This window comes from Rhinolophus hipposideros, assembly GCF_964194185.1.
Source record: "Rhinolophus hipposideros genome assembly, chromosome: X".
NCBI lineage: Eukaryota > Metazoa > Chordata > Mammalia > Chiroptera > Rhinolophidae > Rhinolophus > Rhinolophus hipposideros.
The window spans coordinates 94,668,758-94,691,757 of record NC_138046.1 but is presented as its reverse complement, the minus strand read 5'-3'; the positions used below and the strand labels follow the sequence as shown (position 1 = coordinate 94,691,757).

The following is a 23,000-nucleotide window of genomic DNA, read 5'->3' as shown; positions in this document are numbered from 1 at the left end:
CTTCAAAGCATAAAAAAATCATTTTGAGTGGACATGAGAGAAAAAAATTACAGCTGAAAAATGAGGACAATCAGAAGAAAATCTTGTGTACAATTCTATAATGTCTAATCCTCCTGTGAAAAAGGTGCTACTGTCCAGCGGGACTGCCCTAAGGCTGGCAGAATTAAAGCTCCAAATTTCCTGAGAAGGAAATTCCACTTATCTTGAAATGCCACTTACAGATTGCGCTGTAACCTAAGCTTTAAAATGGCATGAGGATCCTAGTATACAAGTTGTCAAATGAGTTTTGACCCAGTTTTCACACACAGAGACTTGAAAAAGAGACCATCTTGTCCTTGTTTATAGTAATAATTTATGCTACAAGGATTGAATCTCCACATGGACAGATACACAGCTGGGTTTTTTTCGTTTTTAAGTATGCGAGTTAACACAGTGTGGGGCGTTATATCGGGTGAATTATACAGTAGGTATACACAGAGTGGCTTTTGCAAGGCAATGGTGCTTCAAAGCGGGTCCAAGGGCTGGCACTGGACTGGCTGAACAAGGAACATCTGGGAGCTTTTAAAAAACAGCGCGAGCTCTCAACAACAAGGTTGCTGGTTCAATTCCTGCATGGGATGGTGGGCTGGGCCCCCTGCAACTAGATTGAAGGACAATGACTTGACTTGGAGCTGATGGTTCCTGGAAAAAACACAGTTACCCAATAAAAAATTTTAAAAAGGGGCGGCCGATTAGCTCAGTTGGTTAGAGCACAGCGCTCTTAACAACAAGGTTGCGGGTTCGCTCCCCACATGGGCCACTGTGAGCTGAGCCCTCCACTACTAGATTGAAACAACTACTTGACTTGGATCTGATTGGTCCTGGGAAAACACACTTAATAAAAGTTAAAAAAAATATATGGGTCCCAATCCTGAAAACGGCATAGAGGTGTGGCGTGCCCAGGAATCTAACATTTTTTTAAGTTCCACATGTAGCTGCAGTCGGGTTTGAAAACCATTTCCATAGTGCACTGTTGTTCTTTAAATGGGAGTTGAGGGGGTTGCAAAACTTTAAAACTATAGAGTAGTATATAGACAAATATAACACCCACGTACCCATTACCCAAAACCGGCATAGTTGCTTCAAGTATTATTTTCATTAAAAGAAATCAGGGGCCGGCCCGGTGGCTCAGGCGGTTAGAGTTCCATGCTCCTAACTCCGAAGTTCGATTCCCACATGGGCCAGTGGGCTCTCAACCACAAGGTTGCCGGTTCAATTCCTCGACTCCCGCAAGGGATGGTGGGCAGCACACCCTGCAACTAACATTGAACATCAGCACCTTGAGCTGAGCTGCCGCTGAGCTCCGGGATGGCTCAGTTGGTTGGAGCGCGTCCTCTCAACCACAAGGTTGCCGGTTGACTCCTGCAAGGGATGGTGGGCTGTGCCCTTGCAACTGGACCTGGAGCTGAGCTGCGCCCTCCACAACTAAGACTGAAAGGACAACAACAACTTGACTTGGGGAAAAAAGGCCTGGAAGTACACACTGTTCCCCAATAAAGTCCTGTTCCCCTTCCCCAATAAAAAATAAAAAATAAATTAAAAAAAAAGAATTTAGATAGAGGATCTCTCCCAGGAAGCCAACTATAAAAAAAAAAAGAAATCAGGTGTTACAATAAAGTCCCCATGGCCTTTATGGTGTTTCTCCAGAAGCGGTAATGGGGTTCTGGGTTAGAAATGGCGTTCTCCTCCATGGACGTGGGACATGAAGCGACTGCTTTTCACCATTTGTGGAAACAAGATTTGTAGTCATCCGGTTTTTCTCACCTGCGATTCGAGTCCCATGAGCAAGAGGATTGGTTTGTGTCCAATTTTCCTTTTAGAAAAGCAAAGTACTGCACACAATGCAATAAATAGACGATGTAGTATAGAATCGTACACTTGAAACCGATATCATTTTGCTAACCACTGTCACCCCAATACATTTAATAAATAAAGTACTGAGCCCCAGCTGTGCAACTAGGGGGCATTGCTTCCGCCCAAGACAACTCCTCTAGCTTTACGCCTGCCATCCCAGCAGCCCGACTTTGCAATGTTCCCCAAACAAATAATGACAAATGAAATAGCACGTTAAGCCATCTGTTCAAATTGGTCCATTTTGCCTCTGGTGTTTATAAACCTGCTTCAATAAAAAGCAAAAACAAAGCCCAGAGTTTAGCACAAAGCATGGTTGGGTGAGCAGCCAAAAGCAATTTCCATCTCAGAAGGAAACACAATTTATTTTTATCCAAGATGTTTTGGTAATGTGTGGTTTGCTTTAGAGCAGGGGTGTCCAAACTTTTTTCAACGTTTTTTACTAAAGGCCATATGCGGTAAAATACACAAACAGCCCGGCCACTCACTCAGGTGAAGTACGTATTGCCTCAAGTACGTATTGCCTCACCTGGTTTATTTAAGTAAACTAAATATATTTTTGGAATTTGCTGCGGGCCAATTAACAATGGATTGCGGACCACAGTTGGCCCGTGGGGCCGCAGTTTTGACAACCCTGCAGTTTTGACACCCCTGTTTAGAGCAACAAATGGGGTGTGTGCTTGGTATTGCTTGAGGCACCTCTCCTGTTTGAAGAAAACAAAGAAAATGTGGGAGTTTCACAACTTTGGGGTGGTGTTTTATGTTTAAATTGGGCTTTGTTACTGAAAATAGCACTAAGAATCTTCTGGAACATCGGCTTAACTAGTTCCCCAAAGTGATTCTTGGTAATGCTTGGGGGATGATTTTCATGGATGACAGCTTTATTTTTTGTTTGCTTTGGGAAATTCCAATGGAAATGTTTTCCTATTTATCTGCTAACCAATATCATAAAATAGTATTTTTTTTCTACAGAATAGAAACTACATGAAAAGGTTGCATTTTTCAGTTCTCAGTAAGCAATAGGACAGCCCTAATCCTCATAACCCTACAAGGCGGGTGACATATCCTCGTCTTATACATGAAGGAATTTCAGCTCAAAGAGCTTAAAGGACTTTTCTGGGGTTGCTCAGCAGGGGGAGAGAAAAAAAATGAGAAATTGTTTTCTTTGTATTAAAGTATTGGTCAAATAAATAAAACAAACTGGCAGGTAGCATTTCAAACGCACTCCATGGTTGATGAACGGCGCTGACCGCAGGGGCTCTTGCGGCAGCCCTTTTGATTATGCACTCTGTCAGCGTTTAATAATGAAATCTTGCACTTGCAGCACTGGGGACAAAAATATATGGTTTTATTTCTTTGAAGAGATTATTGGCATTTCACAGCTGTGTGGATACTATTTCTTGATCAGTTCTACCCCCACAGAGTAACTGCTACAGACCCAGAGGAGAGAATATTAAGGATGTTTCTGTCCAGAAACAGGTTACACCATCTTTCAAAGAAAACAAAGGAAAACTTGAGCTTTAAATTTACGCAATGTTACATGTGAAATATATTTCAGTTTTAAACATTGAGCTGCAAGGATTTAAGTTATCATTAATAGATAAGATTGGTAAGTAAAATCGAGTGTTGCATTTAAAATATGATTGTTTTTCTTCTGCTTTCTAAATTTACTACCAAAGCAGAAAATCTAATGAAATTGAGTAAAACTGGAAATGCAGAAAATAAGAGAAAAGCAACTTCTGTAGCTTTCATGGCCTCTAATAAATGTCAAGATCTGTAATGCCACAGGTTCCAGGGACAGCACCACTCTCAGGATCTTTTAAATCATTTTTTAACAATGAAAACCCATTTGAGAATTAAGGTCTGGCAGACATAGCAAGTCTATTGTCTTACTATGGGAAGGAACACCCTTGCCTGAAACTACAAGCATAAGGAAATAAATTTTGAAGCGTCTCCTAGGTCATGTGATTTCTCCAAGTTTTCTGTACCCTATGTCTGTTCCTCCTCTGAGGAATGACTAATAAGTTCCCATATCTGCCATCTCGTTAACTCCTTTACCCTCCACGGGTTATGTCTGTAAGTCCCTCTGCACTAGGAACGAGAACATAGCAGAAACTAAGTTAGGGATTCGAACCCAGGCAGTTTGACCCCTCAGCATCAAACAGATCAAAATTGTTTGTATCCTAGCTTTGGTAACCTAGGGCCGGCTTGAATGATTTAGTAAGTAGATGTTTCAACCACACAATAATTTATGATCTGTATGTAAAAGTCTGCCTGATAACACAATAAACACTTATTTTTTGATATATACAGAGGGTACCAAAAAAATGTATACACATTTTAAGAAAGGAAAAAACTATTAAAATTATGCTGGTGGTAACCACTTTGATCACTTCTTGTAATTGCAGAAGTCAAACATGACTTGCATTCATCTTTTGTTATCAGTATATATTGAGTATTACAATTGTAATACAGTTTTTTCCTTTCTTAAAATGTGTACACATGTTTTTGGCATCCACTCTGTGTGTGTGTATGTGTGTGTGTGTGTGTGTGTGTGTGTGTGTGTGTTTAAACCTCCAAAAAGAGTGATTCCACTAGGTTTGCTCTGGGCTCTCTTAAGGACCTCTTAGGAGGCCCTTGCTACCTGGGGACAGCAGCTGTTTTGAGCAGTGGCCTTTATGGCTACATCTTAGGTTTAAACCATTTGAGTTCTGACTGAAATGTATATTTTGAAATGTATTAAGGACAAGCAGAATTCTTAATAAATTAGTTTCCTGCATTGGATCAAAACAAGTCTAATTCATTGACCAAAGGAGGAGAAATGAAGACTATTGCTGGTAATAAATGGTTTTATGCCCTTCTATTTATCTGTACCTTCAGCCTGTCAACTAATTTCATAGTAAAAAAATTAGAAAGCTGCCTCTATGTGGCTAGTTCTCAACTATGCCGATATTAACATTTTAGTAACAGGAAAGCAGCTGTTTTCTCATTAGCATAAATCTACTTGATTGCACAGGCATTCTACCCTGGAAGAAAATACATTTTCTCCCCCGTGGGACTCAAAGCTATTTTCATTTGGAGTAAAAATATATGCAGCACATAAGCATCATTTTCCCCATAAATTGGCTCTTGTGGGGGAAAATAAAGGATGCTCACCACTAATATAGAGATTTCTAGAAGCTACAAGATGTTCTGATTTGAGCAGTAATATTTCTAATTAGCCAAAGGGGGAAGTAGGGTGATGTAGGTTAAAGGGTACAGATTTCAATTATAAGAAGAAGTTCTGAGGAATTAATGTACAGCATGGTGACTGTAGTTAATGATACAATATTATATACTTGCAAGTTGTCGAGAGTAAATGTGAAGCATTCTCACCACACACACAAAAGTTAACTATATTAACTATGTGAGGTGATAGAGTGTTAATTATGTCAATCTTGGTAATCCTTCTACAACGTACATCAAATCATCCCGCTGTACACTTTAAATATGTATATGCAATTGTATTTGTCAATTATCCCACGATAAAGCAAAAAAAAAAAAAAAAAAGCAAACTGGGAAGAATCACTGAAGAAGTAAAGAACACTATAACCAGATGGGAAGCTCCCAGGGGCCCTGGCGGAGGGACCAGGGAAGTGTTTCTAAACACTGGGCAGGTTGGTCCCCAAACCACATAGTCTGAGGACTTGTTTGATCAAAATGAGGCAGAATGAGAGAAATCAGGACAACATAGTAAGATTTTCATAAAAATGAATTTGTTCCATTTAAAAGACTGTCCCATCGGGCTCCATTCTCTCTTTCCGGATTTGGTGGAGCAGGAGGCGCCATCATGGGAGCTGACGTCCGTCACAACAAAGACCGATAGGTTCGGTGCAAGGGAGCCCAAGAACCAGGGCATCTATTTAAGGCTGTTGGTCAAGCTATACAGGTTTCTGGACAAACTAACCAACTCCACCTTCGACCATGTGGTGCTGAAGAGATTGTTCATGAGTCGCACCACCCGGCCGCCTTTGTCCCTTTCCCGGATGATCCGTAAAATGAAGCTTCCTGGTAGGGAGGGCAAAACTGCTGTGGTTGTAGGGACTATAACCGATGATGTGCGTGTCCAGGAGGTCCCCAAACTAAAGGTGTGTGCACTTCATGTGAGCAGCCGTGCCTGGAGCCGCAACCTCAAGGCTGGAGGCAACGTCCTCACGTTGGACCAGCTGACCCTGGAGTCCCCGAGGGCTGTGGCACTGTCCTGCTCTCTGATCCTCGCAAGGGCCGAGAGGTGTCAAGGCATTTCGGGGAGGCCCCTGGAAACCCGCACAGCCACACCAAACCCTACGTGCACTCCAAGGGCCGGAAGTTTGAACACGCCAGAGGCCTAAGGGCCAGTCACCAGTACAAAAACTAACCTCAGATCCTGCCTTGTTATTAAAAAGCTTTTGGAAGCTGAAAAATAAATAAATAAATAAATAGATAGATAGATAGATAGATAGATAGATAGATAGATAGATAGATAGATAAAAGACTGTCCTATCAGATTATATACTTTTGGATCTTTTGAAATTCAAATGTCCACCCTTATATGATGGTGATAGTAGTGGGTTGTTGTTCTTTTTAATTCTCTAACTTGGCACAACAAAAAGTTGGCAAACTGGGGCCAGCCGGGTGGCTCAGGCGGTTGGAGCTCCGTGTTCCTAACTCCAAAGGCTGCCAGTTCGATTCCCATTCCCACATGGGCCAGTGGGCTCTCAACCACAAGGTTGCCAGTTCGATTCCTCGAGTCCCGCAAGGGATGGTGGGCTGCACCCCCTGCAACTAGAAACGGCAACTGGACCTGGAGCTGAGCTGCGCCCTCCACAACTAAGACTGAAAGGACAATAACTTGACTCGGAAAAAAGTCCTGGAAAAACACACTCTTCCCCAATAAAGTCCTGTTCCCCTTCCCCAATAAAAATCTAAAAAAAAAAAAAAGAGAGAGAGAAAAAGTTGGCAAACCAATGTTGGTCCGCTTTAAAAATAAAAAGAAATAAGTGAAACCCGGAAGTCTGAGCACAGCTCATCTCCGGCATCCCGGTTAGTAAATGCTGAGTCCCAAATGGGGTGCATTGGAATGGGGCTGCCTGTGTTCACCTGAACAGCACAATTAAAGTCTAGCAAAGTGTGGGTGGAGCAGAAGACAGAGGCGGGATTCTTTTCTGTACCTAGAGGATTTGACAGGTCAAAGGACCCCAGGTCATTCAAATCCTACCTTGACACGGTTTGTTCACTGGTCCATGGAACTAGGGAAGATTCTCTGCATGTGGATTTGGGGAGAGATTCTCCACCCCACCCCAGCCACACAGTCTTCTTGCTTCACATCAGGGCCTTGGCAGACTGGCTGTGCTGAGGAGAGCATGGCCTCCCACGAGCTCCCCTCCCCACTTTCCTGGGCCATGGCCCACTGTCCCACCCTTCAATCATTTGTATAAGATGTCACCCAAAAGTGGACCCTCTCTATTTGAGGCAATACCTGATGAGTCTGAGCCCGAGAATCACACACAGATTCCCTGGGCCAGGGTGCTAGGAGAGGGAAAGCTGTGTGGATGCTGGAAGACCTGCTCACAGCCCAGCATTAGCAGAGAGCACTGAAGCCAGAGAGACCCACAGAGGAGGGCAAGACACAGACAATAAAGGTACATGTGCCTCTGCTCACGATGGCTGAAAGGCGGAAACAGCCCAACTGTCCATCAGCGGATGAATGGGTAAACAATAGGCAGTATATACACACAATGCAACATTATTCAGCCGTAAAAAGGAGTGAAGTACTCATACACGCTACAACATGAATGAACCTTGGGAACCTGCTGCTGAGTGAAAGAAGCCAGACACAGAGGACCACATACTATATGATTCCATCAATATGAAATGTCCACAATAGGCAAATCCACAGAGACAGAAAGTAAATTACTGGTTGCCAACGAATGGGGGAGATGCTAATGTTTCCGGTACTAAATGCTACTAAATTGTACACTTTAAGATGGTTAAACTGGTGACTTTTGCGTTAGGTTTATTTTACCACAATAACAAAATACATGTGCCTCCCCACATGTGGCTACAAGGAGCTCTCGCACACACACCAACCCCTCTGCTTGGTACACACTGGCTCCATGCACAACCTTCTGTACCCTCTCTGTTTGGCCCACCCCTCTTGCAATCTATTTCCCCCACCCCCCAGTCAGTCAGTAGCTTTTTTCTTGTCTTCCCTATAAGGATGCAGAGCATGTGGTGTTGTCTATAGACATAGTAACCAAACTCTGTGGGTTCTTCCCTGGGTGCCTTGTGATGTTTGACTGCAAACTAGCCATCAACTGTTTCTTTTTTAAAAAATTAATTAATTATTTTAATTTATTGGGGTGACATTTGTTAGTAAAATTACACAGATTTCAGGTGTACAATTCTGTATTACATCATCTATAAATCCCATTGTGTGTTCACCACCCAGAATCAGTTGTCCTTCCATCATCACATATTTGATTAAACTGTTTCTTTTGCTTTCTAATTTGTCTAGTTCCTTTCTGCTTCTGTATTTAAGGGTGCAGCTGTAATCTAGCAAAGCCAGTTGAAAAGAATGGATGATAGAAGAAGCACATGATTAAGCAAGTTGGGAGAGATGTTAATAAGCAGTCGGAAAACTAACTACATTAACCTGTAAAATAGAACAGGGTTAGTTTATGACAAAATTTTGTGTTCATGAATTTTATTTTTTGTTGGTTTTTAAAAAATCCCCATATAGTCCTTTTCATAAGGACAGTCTTTGGGTCAAAGCCATGGACAGTCTTATGCGTCGTGGAGTACCTGGCTTGTGAGGCTCAAAATTTATTACTATCCAGAGTGCCCCCTTAAATCTTATTTGGGTCAATTCAGAGGAACAATGTTCACATGGACTTTTCTGGTGAAACTGGAGTCAAAATGGTGACCTAGCATGAGAGTACAGACAGTCCCCAATACACAAATGTGTCTGCTTCAAAAGCTGGAAAGTTCGTTGTCTGGGACTCTGAACCTATTTTTCTATCGAATCAATATTGTGAATGGTAGTTAAATTCTAAGCTAACCCATTGAACCTATTTAATCTGCAATACACGTGAAGTATTCCTATTAGTATAATATGTAATTTCCTCATAGAACTATTATATATAATAAGTATTACTATATGTGATATTTAATATCACACATAATAATGATTGTATAAATAAAAACCACTCTGGGTTCTATTTAGATTGACACTTTTTTTTTTTAAAGAGAGGACAGCTCACAGTGGCCCATGCGGGGATGGAACCGGCAACCCTGGTGTTAGTAGCAACGCGCTCTAACCAACTGAGCCACCCGGCCACCCTAGATTGACATTTCTGGGTTCTATTTAAATTGAGCATTGCACTAGGCCACAAAAGAATTGGAGACGTAGGCTGTGCCTACAAAGGACGAGGCCCAGCTGGCCTCCCACACCTGAAATGGGTCTATTCCAGGGTTCAGCTGTGGGGACTGACAATTGTCTAATTCATCACAGTGATTTTTGCCTCCTTACCCGAGGCCTTCTACCCAAAGATGGGAGGGGAGCTCTAGACAGTCTCCCAGAGTCCCCTCCTGCCCCTGAGACCCAGGGGTCAAATATAAAATCTCACTGAAAACATTAACTAGTCCCACTGCTCCCTGACGGAAGCCAGCCACCCTCCAAGGGGGCCGCACGGCAGGGTGGGCCCTCCTCTGGGTGCATGGCCTGACCTCCAAATGGGGGCTCTTCGGGAAGACCATCAGATTCTGCCCCTCAGCCCCGGGCGGTGCCACCAACACAGGCCCTCCAAGAGTGGAGCAGGAGGGCAGCAACTGGGGAGGCCCTGCACCTTGTTCTCTAGCTGGTGTGCCCACCGTGGCCCGTGGTTCCGCCCCTGTTACGGCACCCTCTGATCATCTACTCAGTTCCCTCCCCATCCCAGACACCCCAAATCAAGAGTGGGGTGTCTTGTGCGCTTCAGGAGCCTGGGGGGGTGGCAAAGTCCCCAGGGGGAGGTCTGGTGGAAGGGAGGGCCCCTCACAGACCTCAGCAGAGGTCATGGACCTTGCCCGTGGGAGGATCGTGGGTAAGGAAGAGGCCCCATGAACTTCAATGGGGAAGCCGCTAGATCTCTGAGTCTCCTGCCCCATCACCAGCACTCGTTCAAAACCAAGCGTGGGCTGCGCGAGGCCATGCCTGATTTACCGGTTTTCTGCAGGCGTCAACCTTTGGCGTGGAGTGCGATCGCGCAAAGCACTCAGAGTTCCCGGGAGCGAGATGCCGCGGTTCCCTTGTGAACCCAGCCGGCGAGGCCGCGGAGGCTTTGGGATGTGGTTGTGGTGCCCTCTAGAGGCTGCGTGGTTACATTGCTGGGGACGCGATCAGCTCCAGGGGCCCCTTCTGAGTGGGAGGCTGGGAGATGCGGGACCAAGGGGGACGGAGAGGTAAGGTCTCAGGGAGATACAGAGTCTGTAATTTGAAGAAAGAAAACAAGGGGCCGGCCCAGTGGCTCAAGCCGTTGGAGCGACATGCTCCTAACTCCGAAGGCTGCTGGTTCGATCCCCACATGGGCCAGTGGGCTCTCAACCACAAGGTTGCCAGTTCAATTCCTCGAGTCCCGCAAGGGATGGTGGGCAGCGCCCCCTGCAACTAGCAACTGGACCTGGAGCTGAGCTGCGCCTTCCACAACTAAGACTGAAAGAACAACAACTTGACTTGGGAAAAAAAAGCCCTGTTCCCCAATAAAGTCCTATTAAAATTTTTAAAATAAAAAAATAAAGAAAACAGTCCGGGGGGTTTGTACTGGTGCGGGAGCTGCGGGCCCAGAGATCGTGTTTGAAGTAGTGGGTGCGTCAACATGTCCCGTGGTTCCAGCGCTGGTTTTGACCACCACATTACCATTTTTTCACCGGAGGGGCGGCTCTACCAAGTAGAATATGCTTTTAAGGCTATTAACCAGGGTGGCCTTACATCAGTAGCTGTCAGAGGGAAAGACTGTGCAGTAATTGTCACACAGAAGAAAGTACCTGACAAATTATTGGATTCCAGCACAGTGACTCACTTATTCAAGATAACTGAAAACATTGGCTGTGTGATGACAGGAATGACAGCTGACAGCAGATCCCAGGTACAGAGGGCACGCTATGAGGCAGCTAATTGGAAATACAAGTATGGCTATGAGATTCCTGTGGACATGCTATGTAAAAGAATTGCTGATATTTCTCAGGCCTACACACAGAATGCTGAAATAAGGCCTCTTGGTTGTTGTATGATTTTAATTGGTATAGATGAAGAACAAGGCCCTCAGGTGTACAAATGTGATCCTGCAGGTTACTATTGTGGGTTTAAAGCCACTGCAGCAGGAGTTAAACAAACTGAGTCAACCAGCTTTTTTGAAAAAAAAGTGAAGAAGAGATTTGATTGGACATTTGAACAGACAGTGGAAACTGCGATTACATGCCTGTCTACTGTTCTATCAATTGATTTCAAACCTTCAGAAATAGAAGTTGGAGTAGTTACAGTTGAAAATCCTAAATTCAGGATTCTTACAGAAGCAGAGATCGATACGCAGCTTGTTGCTCTGGCAGAGAGAGACTAAACTTTGTAGCTAGTTTACCAAATCCATGACGCCACTGCCTGTGTGTTAGGTAACAACAGACCCGACATTCTGGAGGCCCCTGGATTGAATCAGAAACGAAACCTCTCCCACTCCTGCCACTGAGGTGGTTAGGACTCTATAAATAAAAACAGTGCTTTTGGAAAATAAAAAATAAAATAAAATAAAGAAAACAAGAACACCCTCACACATTCATACGTACACTGAGCTGATGAAGCTGAAGTGTTAGGACACCTCATTTACAGACGACCCTTGGTGGGGCCCCAGAAATGTATTCACAGGGTCATACGTGTTTGTATAATTTATAGAAGTGAACTATTTGAACTGTAATTGGTTCCTTCTCTTCCCACTCTGACTCTGCCACTTCTACTCTAGTACTGTAGCACTGGAGAGGTGAGGGACTTTGGAAGCAGGCTAAGGAGAAGTTGAGTTGAGGATGCATTTAGTGTGACTTTAATGAGATCTGTTTACATATGTAGTTATTACTGGCCGTCCTGCGGTAGGAATGACTTCCAGGAATAATCCCACTGCCCACCTGGCATCATGACACTGAGAACTACAGCAGCTGGGATGTGGGAAGAGGAGGAGAAACAAGGTTTGAAATGTGCAGACCCGGAAGCTAGTCTGTGGAACATTCTTCCAACCATCAAATGCCTAAATCTGTGAGCCAATCAAATCGGAAGTTTTTCCTGTCCAGAGTATCAATCATGCAGTGAATATAATTGCAAATTTCCTATAAAACAAAATTACTTTTCAAGTATGTTCATATGTATGTAACCAATAGAAACTATTAGGGCGTGGAGAAGTAAATTTGTAACAAAAATTTTTTTCATCATAACAAAAGAGAAAGAAATACATTTTGAAGAGAAGTAATATGTGGGTTTTTGCATTGTTTAATAATCTACTTAATAAAAAGAAGTGAAGGATATGAACACACTGGGGAAAAATGTAACTTTCTTGCTGATTTGATCAAAATACTCACATTGACAAAGATAACAAAAATCTCATAATAAACCTCTACAAGACATTGAGGTCAAGTTGGCTGATAAGTATCGTCAATTCAGAGTATTTAAGATTGGTCCCTAAACATGAAACCTTGATATGCCCTGAAAATGTACAGCTTTTATATGAAAGAAACTTGACAGCAGTCCTAAAAATGTATACAGCATTACTAATAACAAATTGTGAAGCTGAAAGTTTTCTAAACTCTCAATAACAAAAAACAAATTTCCGCCAACTATGCTAGCAGAAAACCAGAATGGATTATCTTTCTATCTCTTTGCCAGAAAATATTACAAAACTGTTGTCACATGAGAAGGTGATAAAAGAGTCTGCAGCCAAAAATTGTAGGGGGAAAAAGTGTTGTAGGGGGTTTTCAAGCAGTTGACAAAAAATCTTGTCTGTTTTTTGAATTATGTGAGATCTGAGGTATTTCTCAGCTTTTAAAATGTTAAGTATTCTATTTTCTTTCTGATTCTAAATAACATTCCATTCCTTCTATTTCTATCTTCATAATGTTATGTTCTTTTTTATTTTTTATTTTTATTTTTTTATTTTTATTTTTTTTAAGATTTTATTGGGGAAGGGGAACAGGACTTTTTATTGGGGAACAGTGTGTATTTCCAGGACTTTTTTCCAAATCAAGTTGTTGTCCTTCAATCTTAGTTGTTGAGGGTGCCGTTCAGCTTCAAGTAGTTGTCCTCTCAGTCTTAGTTGTGGAGGCGCAGCTCAGCTCCAGGTCCAGTTGCCGTTGCTAGTTGCAGGGGGCACAGCCCACCATCCCTTGTGGGAGTCAAGGAAATTGAACTGGCAACCTTGTGGTTGAGAGCCCACTGGCCCATGTGGGAATCGAACCGGCAGCCTTCGGAGTTAGGAGCATGGAGCTCTAACTGCCTGAGCCACCGGGCCGGCCCCTATGTTCTTTTTTAAGGGTCCCCCAAATCATATAATCTTCAAAAAAAATCCGCAAAACCTGGATCCACCCCACACGCACACCCACTCATCTCACATACACCAGAACCAAGAAGAACTCGGGCTTGCTGAGTAAAACGAGGCACAAGACCCCTTCCCTAGAGATATTTGTGTGCTTTGGGGTGGCTCTTTTTATCAGTGAAAAGGTGCTGGTGAATGAAAGACCAACATCAGACTTCTACTCCAGAAAATGCATAGACTCACAAAATTACCACAGGTTTATTAAAAGCTAGACCCAATGAGAATTACTTTTACTAATCAAGGTAATTTTCCTGCTGTTCCCCCAATGCTTTCCATTCCTTTAGTGTCACCCCCAAAGAAATCGCAGAGGACAGCTTTGGGCCATTATTTCACCATTGCCTCAAACAGAAGAGGTGGTTTTTCTCTCTTGCTAGTCTCTTGGGTATTTTAAGATTGTCATCATCTGTTATGTGAAAAAAAAAAATCAAACTTTCATTTTTAACTTAATATTTCAAGAAGCTAAATCTCTTTTATTTTGTTCTGTTGACATTTGTAGAAAGAGGTTTTTATTTTTAAGTCTGTTGCTGAGTTCAGTGTCTGTAACCTGCAGAGAGGTAGGTACCTTGTCCATTTGAATATGCAATGCTACCCTCCTTGGTAGGTAGGGAGCTTCTAATTCCATGATGGTTTTTTCCTGTCAGGCTTTCTTTCGTGTCGGAAGAAGAAACATAAGAGGCATAAGGGTATGCCAGATGGTGAAAAATAGGTTTACAGCACCAAAATAGTGTTGGTTTTATTAAAAACGAGGCTAGTATTGAATACCAGAAGGCATGAAACCCAGCTCTGAGTAACAATCTCCACATTTAGCATTAATCTTGGTCCATCTGAAGGTCCCACCAGGCGAAGCAGGGTGGACCCACCAGCCTGCCTGGGCACCTTTTTGCAGGGCTGCCCGCCCAGGATCCCGGAAGCCCAAGAGAGAGCTGGTGGGCCTGCTTCTTGGAGGGCCAGCTTGGCTCCCCACCCCTTTTCTATCCCCACATCTACCATCACCTCAGAAGTCCTTCGCCGCGCACTCTCTGACTCACCCTCTCTCCTTCAGATTGGATCCCCATGTGCAAGAGCCTGCTAAGGCTGGAATCTTGACCTCCAAGAAATTCTAGGCTTCTTCCACACCAATAAAGGTAACAGCTATCTCCAAAGTTTTCCCCAAAACCATTAGCAACCAGTTTCTCTCAAACTCTCCAACTGAAGGAAAACCAGCATCTGAGAGTGTTAGGCTCCTCACCAAGATAGTCCTTATTTACCTCCATTGCCATACTCTGAGTCAGCTAGCTTTTACTGCAAAACAATCCACACAAAGATTAGTGCCGGAAGACACCAACTCTTGATTTAGCTCTCAGTTGGCGCACTGGCAATCTGGGCTGAGCTCCACTGACGCACTTGGCTCACGCCCGTGTCTTCAAGATCCGCTGCCAGGTTGGCTGGGGACAGGCTGGTCTGGGATGGCCGAGGCTGGTCAGATTGTCTTTCTTCCGTATGGTCTCGCATCCCCCAGAGGCTAGCCCATGTCCGTTCATGGGGGCTGGCTGGGTTGCAGGAAAGTAAGCAGAAAAAGCAAAAACACTCAAGGCTTCTTGAGATAAGCCTGGACCAGGCACAACTTTGAGTGGTATGCAATTGGTCAGACCAAGTTCAAAGACCAGCCCAGGTTCAAGCGCTACACCTCTTCATGGGAGGAGCTACTGTGCATTGGAAAACGGTACAGGTCCAAAGGGTAATAACTGTGGCCATTTTTCTTAATTTAAAATTTTAGTAATGTGGTAAAATATACATAACATCAAATTACCATTTTATCTACTTTTAAGTATACAATTGAGTGGCATTAAAGACATTCACATTTTTTGTGTGTGTTGTTGTTTTTTTAAATCCTGTAAGGTCCAAGTGCCTTAATAGTTGCCTTTTAACTGAAGTGAATTCCTTTTTTTTTTTTTTTAATTTTTTATTGGGGAACAGTGTGTTTCTCCAGGGGCCATCAGCTCCAAGTCATTGTCCTTCAATCTAGCTGTGGAGGGCGCAGCTCAGCTCCAAGCCCAGTCGCCGTTTTCTATCTTAGTTGCAGGGGGCGCAGCCCACCATCCTATAGAGGGAATTGAACCGGCAACCTTGTTGAGAGCTCGTGCTCTAACCACCTGAGCCATCTGGCTGCCCCATTTCCAGAACTTTTCAAAAACAGACTTTTTAACAAAAAAAATTCTACCTTTCATTCATTCAGCACTTTTACAATGAGGACAGGACCGTTTCTTTTCACTGCTTTAAAAATCCTCTGTGTTTGGCCTATTCATCCCTCTTTTTCTCCCTCTCTTTCTCCCTCCCTCTCCCCCAATCTCTGGCTCCACTGATCTTTTTACTGTCTCCATAGTTTTGCATTTTCCAGAAAGTCATATAGTTGGACTCACGTATAATATGTAGGTTTTTCAGACTGGCTTCTTCTACTTCATAATATGCATTTCAGGTTCCTCCGTGTCTCTTCATGGCTTGATAGCTCGTTTCTTTTTAGCACTGAATAGTATTTCATTGTTTGGATACACCACAGTTTATCCACTCACCTACCGAAGGACATCTTGGTTGCTTCCAAGTTTTGGCAATTATGAGTAAAGTTGTTACAAACATCCGTGTGCAGATGTTTGTGTGGACACACGTTTTCAGCTCCTTTGGGTAGACACCAAGGAGAGCAACAGCTAGGTCATATTGTAAGTGTATGTTTAGTTTTTTAAGAAACCACCAAACTATTTTCCAAAGTGGCTGTACCATTTTGCACTCCCACCAGCAGTGAATGAGAGTTCCTGTTGTTTCACATCCTCTCCAGCTTTAGGTCTTCTCAATTCCAGAACTTTTTCATCATTTCAAAGTGAAACTCTGTAACTACAAAACAATAACTGCCCCTTTCCCCCTTCCCCAGGCCCTGGTAGCCTCTATGCTACTTTCTGTCTTTATGAATTAGACTATTCTAGGTATATCATATAAGCAGACCTGTGGCCAATTTTGCAAACAATCCGTCATCTACTGTTAAGATCAGTTCGGTATATAGGGCTCTAAATTCTTCATAGTCCACTCCTGTCCCGCATTCTGGATGCAGCCATCCTTTCCCAGAGTCACGTGTAATCTGCAGCATGCCTGGTCTCCTAGGGTGCGGTGGTGGAAGATCTTATTCTGCCTGAAGCTCAGGGTTCAACTTGGACGTGTGAGTGGTGGTCAGTGCCACAGGCAACTTAGCACGAACCTGCTCAGGCCCCTCGCTCTGTCCCTTTAGTGTCAGTTCCCTCACACTCTAGGGAGCAGACGGGATGCCTCTGACATGCCCTGGTTGGCCAGGTCACAGGGGGTCCAGAGTCCCACCAGCTGCCCAGACCCCCTGTACCCTCCACACCCACAGGTTATCTCCCTGAGCTCACCCAGCAGACAGCCATGTGGCTGGCCTCTACCACATGGCACCCTGGACACGGAGCTGTGGACACCCTGAAGAGGGAACTACCGAGGCACCCCATCACTCTTATTGACTTCTAAATCCCCTACTAGTGTGACCCTCCCCAGCCTAGGAAAGAGGAGAGGTGGAAGTGAAAGGGATGTGGAGAAAGGGAGAGAGAGGAAAAGCAGAACAAGGGCTGTGTAGTAAACATGAACCTTGCCCAAAGAAAGGTCTGGCCTTTACCCCCTGGCTCTTAGGAGGTGAGTGCCTTTGTTTACACGGGGGCCTTGGCCCATGCCAGATAGTCTAACAATGTGCTTTATGGTGGGGACGGACTTTGGGTCACACAGTATCAGCTCAGCCTCCAGAGGGTGAGCAACCAATCATGTCTACACTACTAAGCACCAGTAAAACTCTGGACATCAGGCTCGAGTGAGCTTTCCTGGTTGGCAATACTCCTGACGTACTGTCACTGTCACACATACTCTGGGAGGAGTTAACACTGTCCATGACACCACCAGGAGAGGATAACGGCAGCTCAGTGTTTTCACCTCTCTAGACTCTGCCCTATGTATGTCTTTCCTCAACTGATTTTTTTTAAGTTTTTTTTTGTTTAAAGATTTTATTGGGGAAGGGGGACAGGACTTTATTGGGGAACAGTGTGTACTTCCAGAACTTTTTTTCCAAGTAAAGTTGTTGTCCTTTCGATCTTAGTTTTGGAGGGCGCAGCTCAGCTCCAGTTGCCGTTTTTTAGTTGCAGGGGGGCACAGCCCACCATCCCTTGCAGGAATCGAACCGTCAACCTTGTGGTTGAGAGTACACGCTCCAACCAACTGAGCCATCCGGGAGCTCAGCGGCAGCTCAGCTCAAGGTGTCATGTTCAATCTTAGTTGCAGGGGGCGCTGCCCACCATCCCTTGAGGGACTCAAGGAGCTGAACCGGCAACCTTGTGATTGACAGCCCACTGGCCCATGTGGAAATCGAACCGGCAGCCTTCGGAGTTAGGAGCATGGAGCTCTAACCGCCTGAGCCACCGGGCCGGCCCCCTCAACTGATTTTAATCAGTATCCTTTTGCTGTAATAAACTATAACTGTGAATAGAATAGCTTTCAGCGAGTTCTGTGAGGGTGGTCCTAGGGACCCCTGAACTCTGCATTTAGTGTCAGAAGTGAGGGCAGTCTTGTAAACTGTTGCCTAATTTGACAAGGGGGTACAGAGATGGGGGATGCCCTGAAATCAACAGTGAATGCAAAAATAATGGCCGTAGTGCCCTCAGTCAGATGGAACACAGGGATGCTTCTGGAAGAAACATCACGATGTCTGCCCAAGCTGAGCCCCAGGTGCAGTTCAAACTTGTATTGGTTGGCGATGGTGGTGCTGGAAAAACTACATTCAGGAAACGTCCTTTGACCAGTGAATTGGAGAAGTACGTAACCACATTGGGGGTTGAGGTCCATTCCACTGTGTTCCACACCAGCAGAGGACCTATAAAGTTCACTGTATGGGATACAGCAGGTCAGGAGAAATTTGGTGGACTGAGAGATAGCTATTACATCCAAATCCAGTGTGCCCTTGTAATGTTTGATATACCACCAAGAGTTACTTACGAGAACGTGCCTAGCTGGCATAGAGACCTGCTACAAGGACACTTGACTCTTAAACAATGCAGGGGTTAGGGCCGCCGACCCGCCTGCACTCAGAGATCGAATATAACTTCAGTCGGCCTCTGCGTAAGCAAATTCCCAACCACCAGATGACCCTTGAACAACGCGGGTCTGAACTTTGTGGATCAATTGAACTGCAAGGGTCAATTGAAAAAAATTTGCGCATAAGTAGACCTGCACAGTTCAAACCTGTGTTGTTCAAGGGTCAACTGTATGTGAAAACATCCCCACTGTGTTACGTGGCAACAAAGTGAATATTAAGGACAGGAAAGTGAAGGCAAAATCCATCACCTTCCATCAAAAAAAGACTCGTCAGTACTATGTATGGCATTTCTGTTAAAAGTAACTACAATTTTGAAAAGCCCTTCCTTTGGCTTGTTCGAAAACTAATTGGAGACCCTAACTTGGAGTTTGTCACCAGGGCTGCTCTTGCCCCGCCAGAAGTTGTCATGGAGCCAGCTTTGGCAGTGCAATAGGAAGCTGGGAGAGCCCTGACACACCATATCCACATGTATGGGATACCTTAATCCTTTTGTGGCTGATTTGCAATTTTTGTGGTGTCCAAGACAACTGCAGGTAGGTTGCTCTCATAAAGCATGTGCCTTGGGCAAATTAGACCTTCATCTTTATTTTCAAGTGCCTGATAGGAAGATACATTTGGATTCCAAATCCATTTGCATTATGACAAGAAATTTCAACATTTCATCTGTCCCCTAAAGGAAGAGCTACGAGATTCTTTAAATATTTCAACTGTTGCACAATTTTAAATGGATGATAACAATTATCAGTTGCTTGCCTGTGCTACTAAAACTCCTTCATGGTGACTATCAAGCATTCGAAGTGTAGATCGGGAATTGCGTGTGGCTGATGCAAGCATAAAACCTCATATAAAAAGTTATGTTGATGAAAGCAAACTGGTAGATTGGCTAAAGTCCACCAACCCCTCCCAGGGTAGTATTCAGTTTACAAGGTGTTCTTGCCCTTCATTCCTCCTATCCGTGGGTGAGTCTATTTCTCCAACTCCCCACATCCACCCCAGAGACTGGGCTGGCCTTGTGACCTGCTTTGACCAATAGAAGGGGGCGGAAGTGACTTGGGACTCCCACAGTTGGGTCAGGAAGCTTGAGGCTTCTGCCTTGATTCTCTTGAAAGGTTCTGGTTGCCATATAAGAAACCATGGAGTAGAGGAGACCTGAGGAGTCCTAGTCCACAGCCGGACATGTGAGTGAGGCCATCTTGGACCTTCCAGCCCAGCTGACCCTCCCTCTTCAGTGAGTCCAGTCAAAACCTGCAGGGTAATGGGGGGAGGAGGGTTATCACTGTGTGAGGGATATGAATGATAAATGTCTATTACATTGCTTTGTACACCTGAAACTAATAAAAAAATAAAGCTGCAGGGAAGTGCCCAGCCAACCACCACAATTATGACAAATCCTAAAGTATTGCTGTTTTGCACCACTGCATTTTGCGGTAACTTGTTTTACAGCAAAGGTTAACTAAAACACAAGTTCAATTTATCATTAAAAAATAAAAAGATATAATAGGAAGGGGAAATAGATGGAGGTAGAGATGAAACAAAATTGGCATGATCTTGATAATTGTTGAAGCTGGGGATTCATTATGTACTCATCTATGTTTGTATATGTTTGAAAGTTTCCACAGTTAAAAGTAAAAAATAAAAAGGAGGGTTGGAAAGATTTCATTGGAAAAATGTATATACATGCAGTCATGGGCCACTTAAAGATGGAATATGTTCTGAGAAATGCACCTTTAGGGGATTTCATCGTGGGAATGTCATAGAGTGCATTTACACAAACTAGACAGTATAGCTGACTGCTGTAATTGTATGTGCTAGACTTTTATATGACCGACAGGCAATGGGTTTGTTTACACGAGCATCACTACAAACACTGAGTAATGCCATAGACATTAAGACAGCTGTGACTTGACTAGGTGATAGGAATTTTTCAGCTCCATTATGATCTTATGGGACCACCACGGTATATGTTTCGTGGTTGACCAACCAAAAGATCATTATAGGTTGCATGACTGTACTTGAAATGTAACACCTTTTCTAATAGTTAATATTTAATTTTTTTACATGATTGCATAATACACAGAGTAAAATGCATTTTTTTTTTCGCACCAGACCCTATTTTGACTCTCCAACTCACTCCTGAATGTCATAGAGGTATTATAGAAATTTTCTGGGTGTGTCATGAGGTGAACAAGAATGAAGAGTCCGCACATCCAGAAACCTCACCAGAGGTAGCTTGCTTCCCCACCAGGCGGGGCTCCAACAGGGCCAGAGGCCCCGCCCCCAACCCCTGCCCCGGGGGGTGAGAGGGACAGGAGAAATCCAGCCTTCCGGGCAGACTGCTGTGCCCTCCTTCCCTCCCTCGTACCGCGCGCTACGGTGGTGACCGTACTCAGTCAGGCTCGCCTGGCTGAAGGCGCGGGCTCAGGTCTCCGGGTGGGGGTGACAGGGCTGGGAGGGGCCGGAACTGGCGGGCCTGCCTGAATTAGGAACCGCTTCAAACTTTCCAAGGAGGGCCTAGAAGCTTTTCTTTGACCGATCGAGGCCATCCTTCGATCCCCGCCTCTATCCTTGCGAAGGGCCTTGGGGTTGTCGGTCGCCCTGGGGCTCCAGCGCTTCGGGGAGCGGGGAACCTCGGCCCCTCTGAGTCACACTCTCCGGGAGCCCCGGCACCCCAAAACTCCGATCGACCGTAAACCCTGCACGGTAGAATCCGAGCCCGCCCGCGTGCAGCCCCGAAGTGAAGGGGCCCAGAGCAGAAGACCGGCTGGCGGCCAGTGCGGTCCCCAGCGGGGCGCCGGGCCGGCGGGGAGGTGGGGGGGCGTCTTGGGCCCGCGGTGAGCGCCGCCCGGGCCGTCTAGAACCCGAGTTTCAGCCGCCTTGTTGATCCGGTCGCCCCTTCCTCAAGACGTTTGGAATGACTGACGCGAGTTCTCCAACCTGGAAACCACCCTCAGGAAACCCTCTTTCCCTGCTAGGATTCTCAGAACCCGCTGGGGGAAGGGCACTGGGATTGGGGGAGGGGAAGAAGGGAAAGGAAAGGGAGGGAGGAAGAGGAATGAATTGCATTGGCCTGTGGAATCCGCAGCGGAACAAGCTGCCACCCTGGGTCCGGCCTCCTCCCCGGGGCCCAGCGTTCCGGTTCCCCACGCCGCCCTGCAAATGAGCACACGGAACACGCGGACTAAAACATGAACAAGGTTATTTTATTACTGCCTTTGTATTCGTTCCCTTTTGCACACATATTAATAACCTACTGCAACGGAAAAAAAGAAAGCAAGCAGAATCCTAATATCCTCTCAGTGGCCCTTTAGTTACGTAAGAAAGACGAATTACGGCTGGCTGGCGGTAAAGAATCCCCCCGGTACCCCTCTCCATATCAGCCCCTCTCCAAATCAACCCCTGCAAGGCCTTAAATCAAAAGGGAAAGCGCTCACCAGTAGCAAGCACACAAAGTGGGGCCGACTTCTGCCAGCAGCTCACGTATGTTCCTGCTCCTGGGGGACGACTGGCACAAGCACAGAACTACGGAGCTGAAAGCCACCGGCCCCACACACCTCCTACCACCGGCCTCCCACCCACTTTCTAGCAGGGATGAGTCCTGGCAGCTTCCTTTGTACCGTGCCCCCACCTCCACCCTCCAAGGCCAGAGTTTCTGGGGCAGTGCGCAGACACCTGCTCCAAGGTACTGGGCCGCCGGAGTCCCCTAGCCCAGGAATTTAGGATTGGAACTGAGAAAGAGAAAACAGCACAAGTAGAGACCATTCTGTGTACGTGGAGCTATGGGAGGCTGTAGGCCTGAGGAGACAGGGAGGGAGGGAGGGAGGGAGAGAATAAAGACAGGTTAGCACGCCAAGGAGCAGGCCACAGGAATTCTGCCTCGGGGCCTGTGCTCCCTGCTGCCTTCCAGGCCTTTCTGAGGCCCAAATGCAGCATCCTCCCACCTCCCCTAACAATAATCCCTTCTGGTTCACTAGGTACCTGTGACTTAAAACCATCTGAGGTTCAGTGAGCTTGGAACTAGCGTTACTTGTACTCAACGGAGTTCTAAATAACATGCCCTTGAATCAAAGCTTTCTTTCTCATTTTACTTTTTAAAAAAGATAGGTTTTATTTTAGAGCAGTTTTAGATTCCCAGAAAATTGAGAGGGAGATCCAAAGACTTCGCATATACCCGGTGCCCCCCACAAGTGCACAGCCTCCCCCATTATCATTAGTTATATATATATATATATATATATATATATATATATATATATATATATATATATATAGCTGTGTGAGAAATCATTCCATAATTTAGTGGCTTAAAGTAATGGGCAGTTATTATTGCATATAGTTTCTGAGGGTGCTCTGGCTCAGGAGGTCTTGCGGGG

General features: G+C 45.0%; 1 protein-coding gene and 2 pseudogenes across 3 annotated transcripts; all 3 read left to right on the top strand.

Annotated features, from left to right (window-relative positions):
- The first annotated feature begins 5,719 nt into the window (after window positions 1–5,719).
- Window positions 5,720–6,286, top strand: LOC308494801 (large ribosomal subunit protein eL18-like; annotated as a pseudogene). Its single transcript has one exon. The product of its transcript is annotated as a large ribosomal subunit protein eL18-like (transcript).
- Window positions 6,287–10,704: 4,418 nt separating this feature from the next.
- Window positions 10,705–11,504, top strand: LOC308495267 (proteasome subunit alpha type-6-like; the record flags this gene model as incomplete). The annotated part of the gene is made up of 1 exon (XM_081043185.1): window positions 10,705–11,504. Exon 1 carries the CDS (start codon window positions 10,764–10,766, stop codon window positions 11,502–11,504), a length of 741 nt encoding a protein of 246 aa, XP_080899311.1. The 5' UTR covers window positions 10,705–10,763.
- A 6,735-nt stretch (window positions 11,505–18,239) lies between these two features.
- Window positions 18,240–19,063, top strand: LOC308495095 (GTP-binding nuclear protein Ran-like; annotated as a pseudogene). The gene is made up of 2 exons: window positions 18,240–18,558; window positions 18,791–19,063. The product of its transcript is annotated as a GTP-binding nuclear protein Ran-like (transcript).
- The last annotated feature ends 3,937 nt before the right edge of the window (window positions 19,064–23,000 follow it).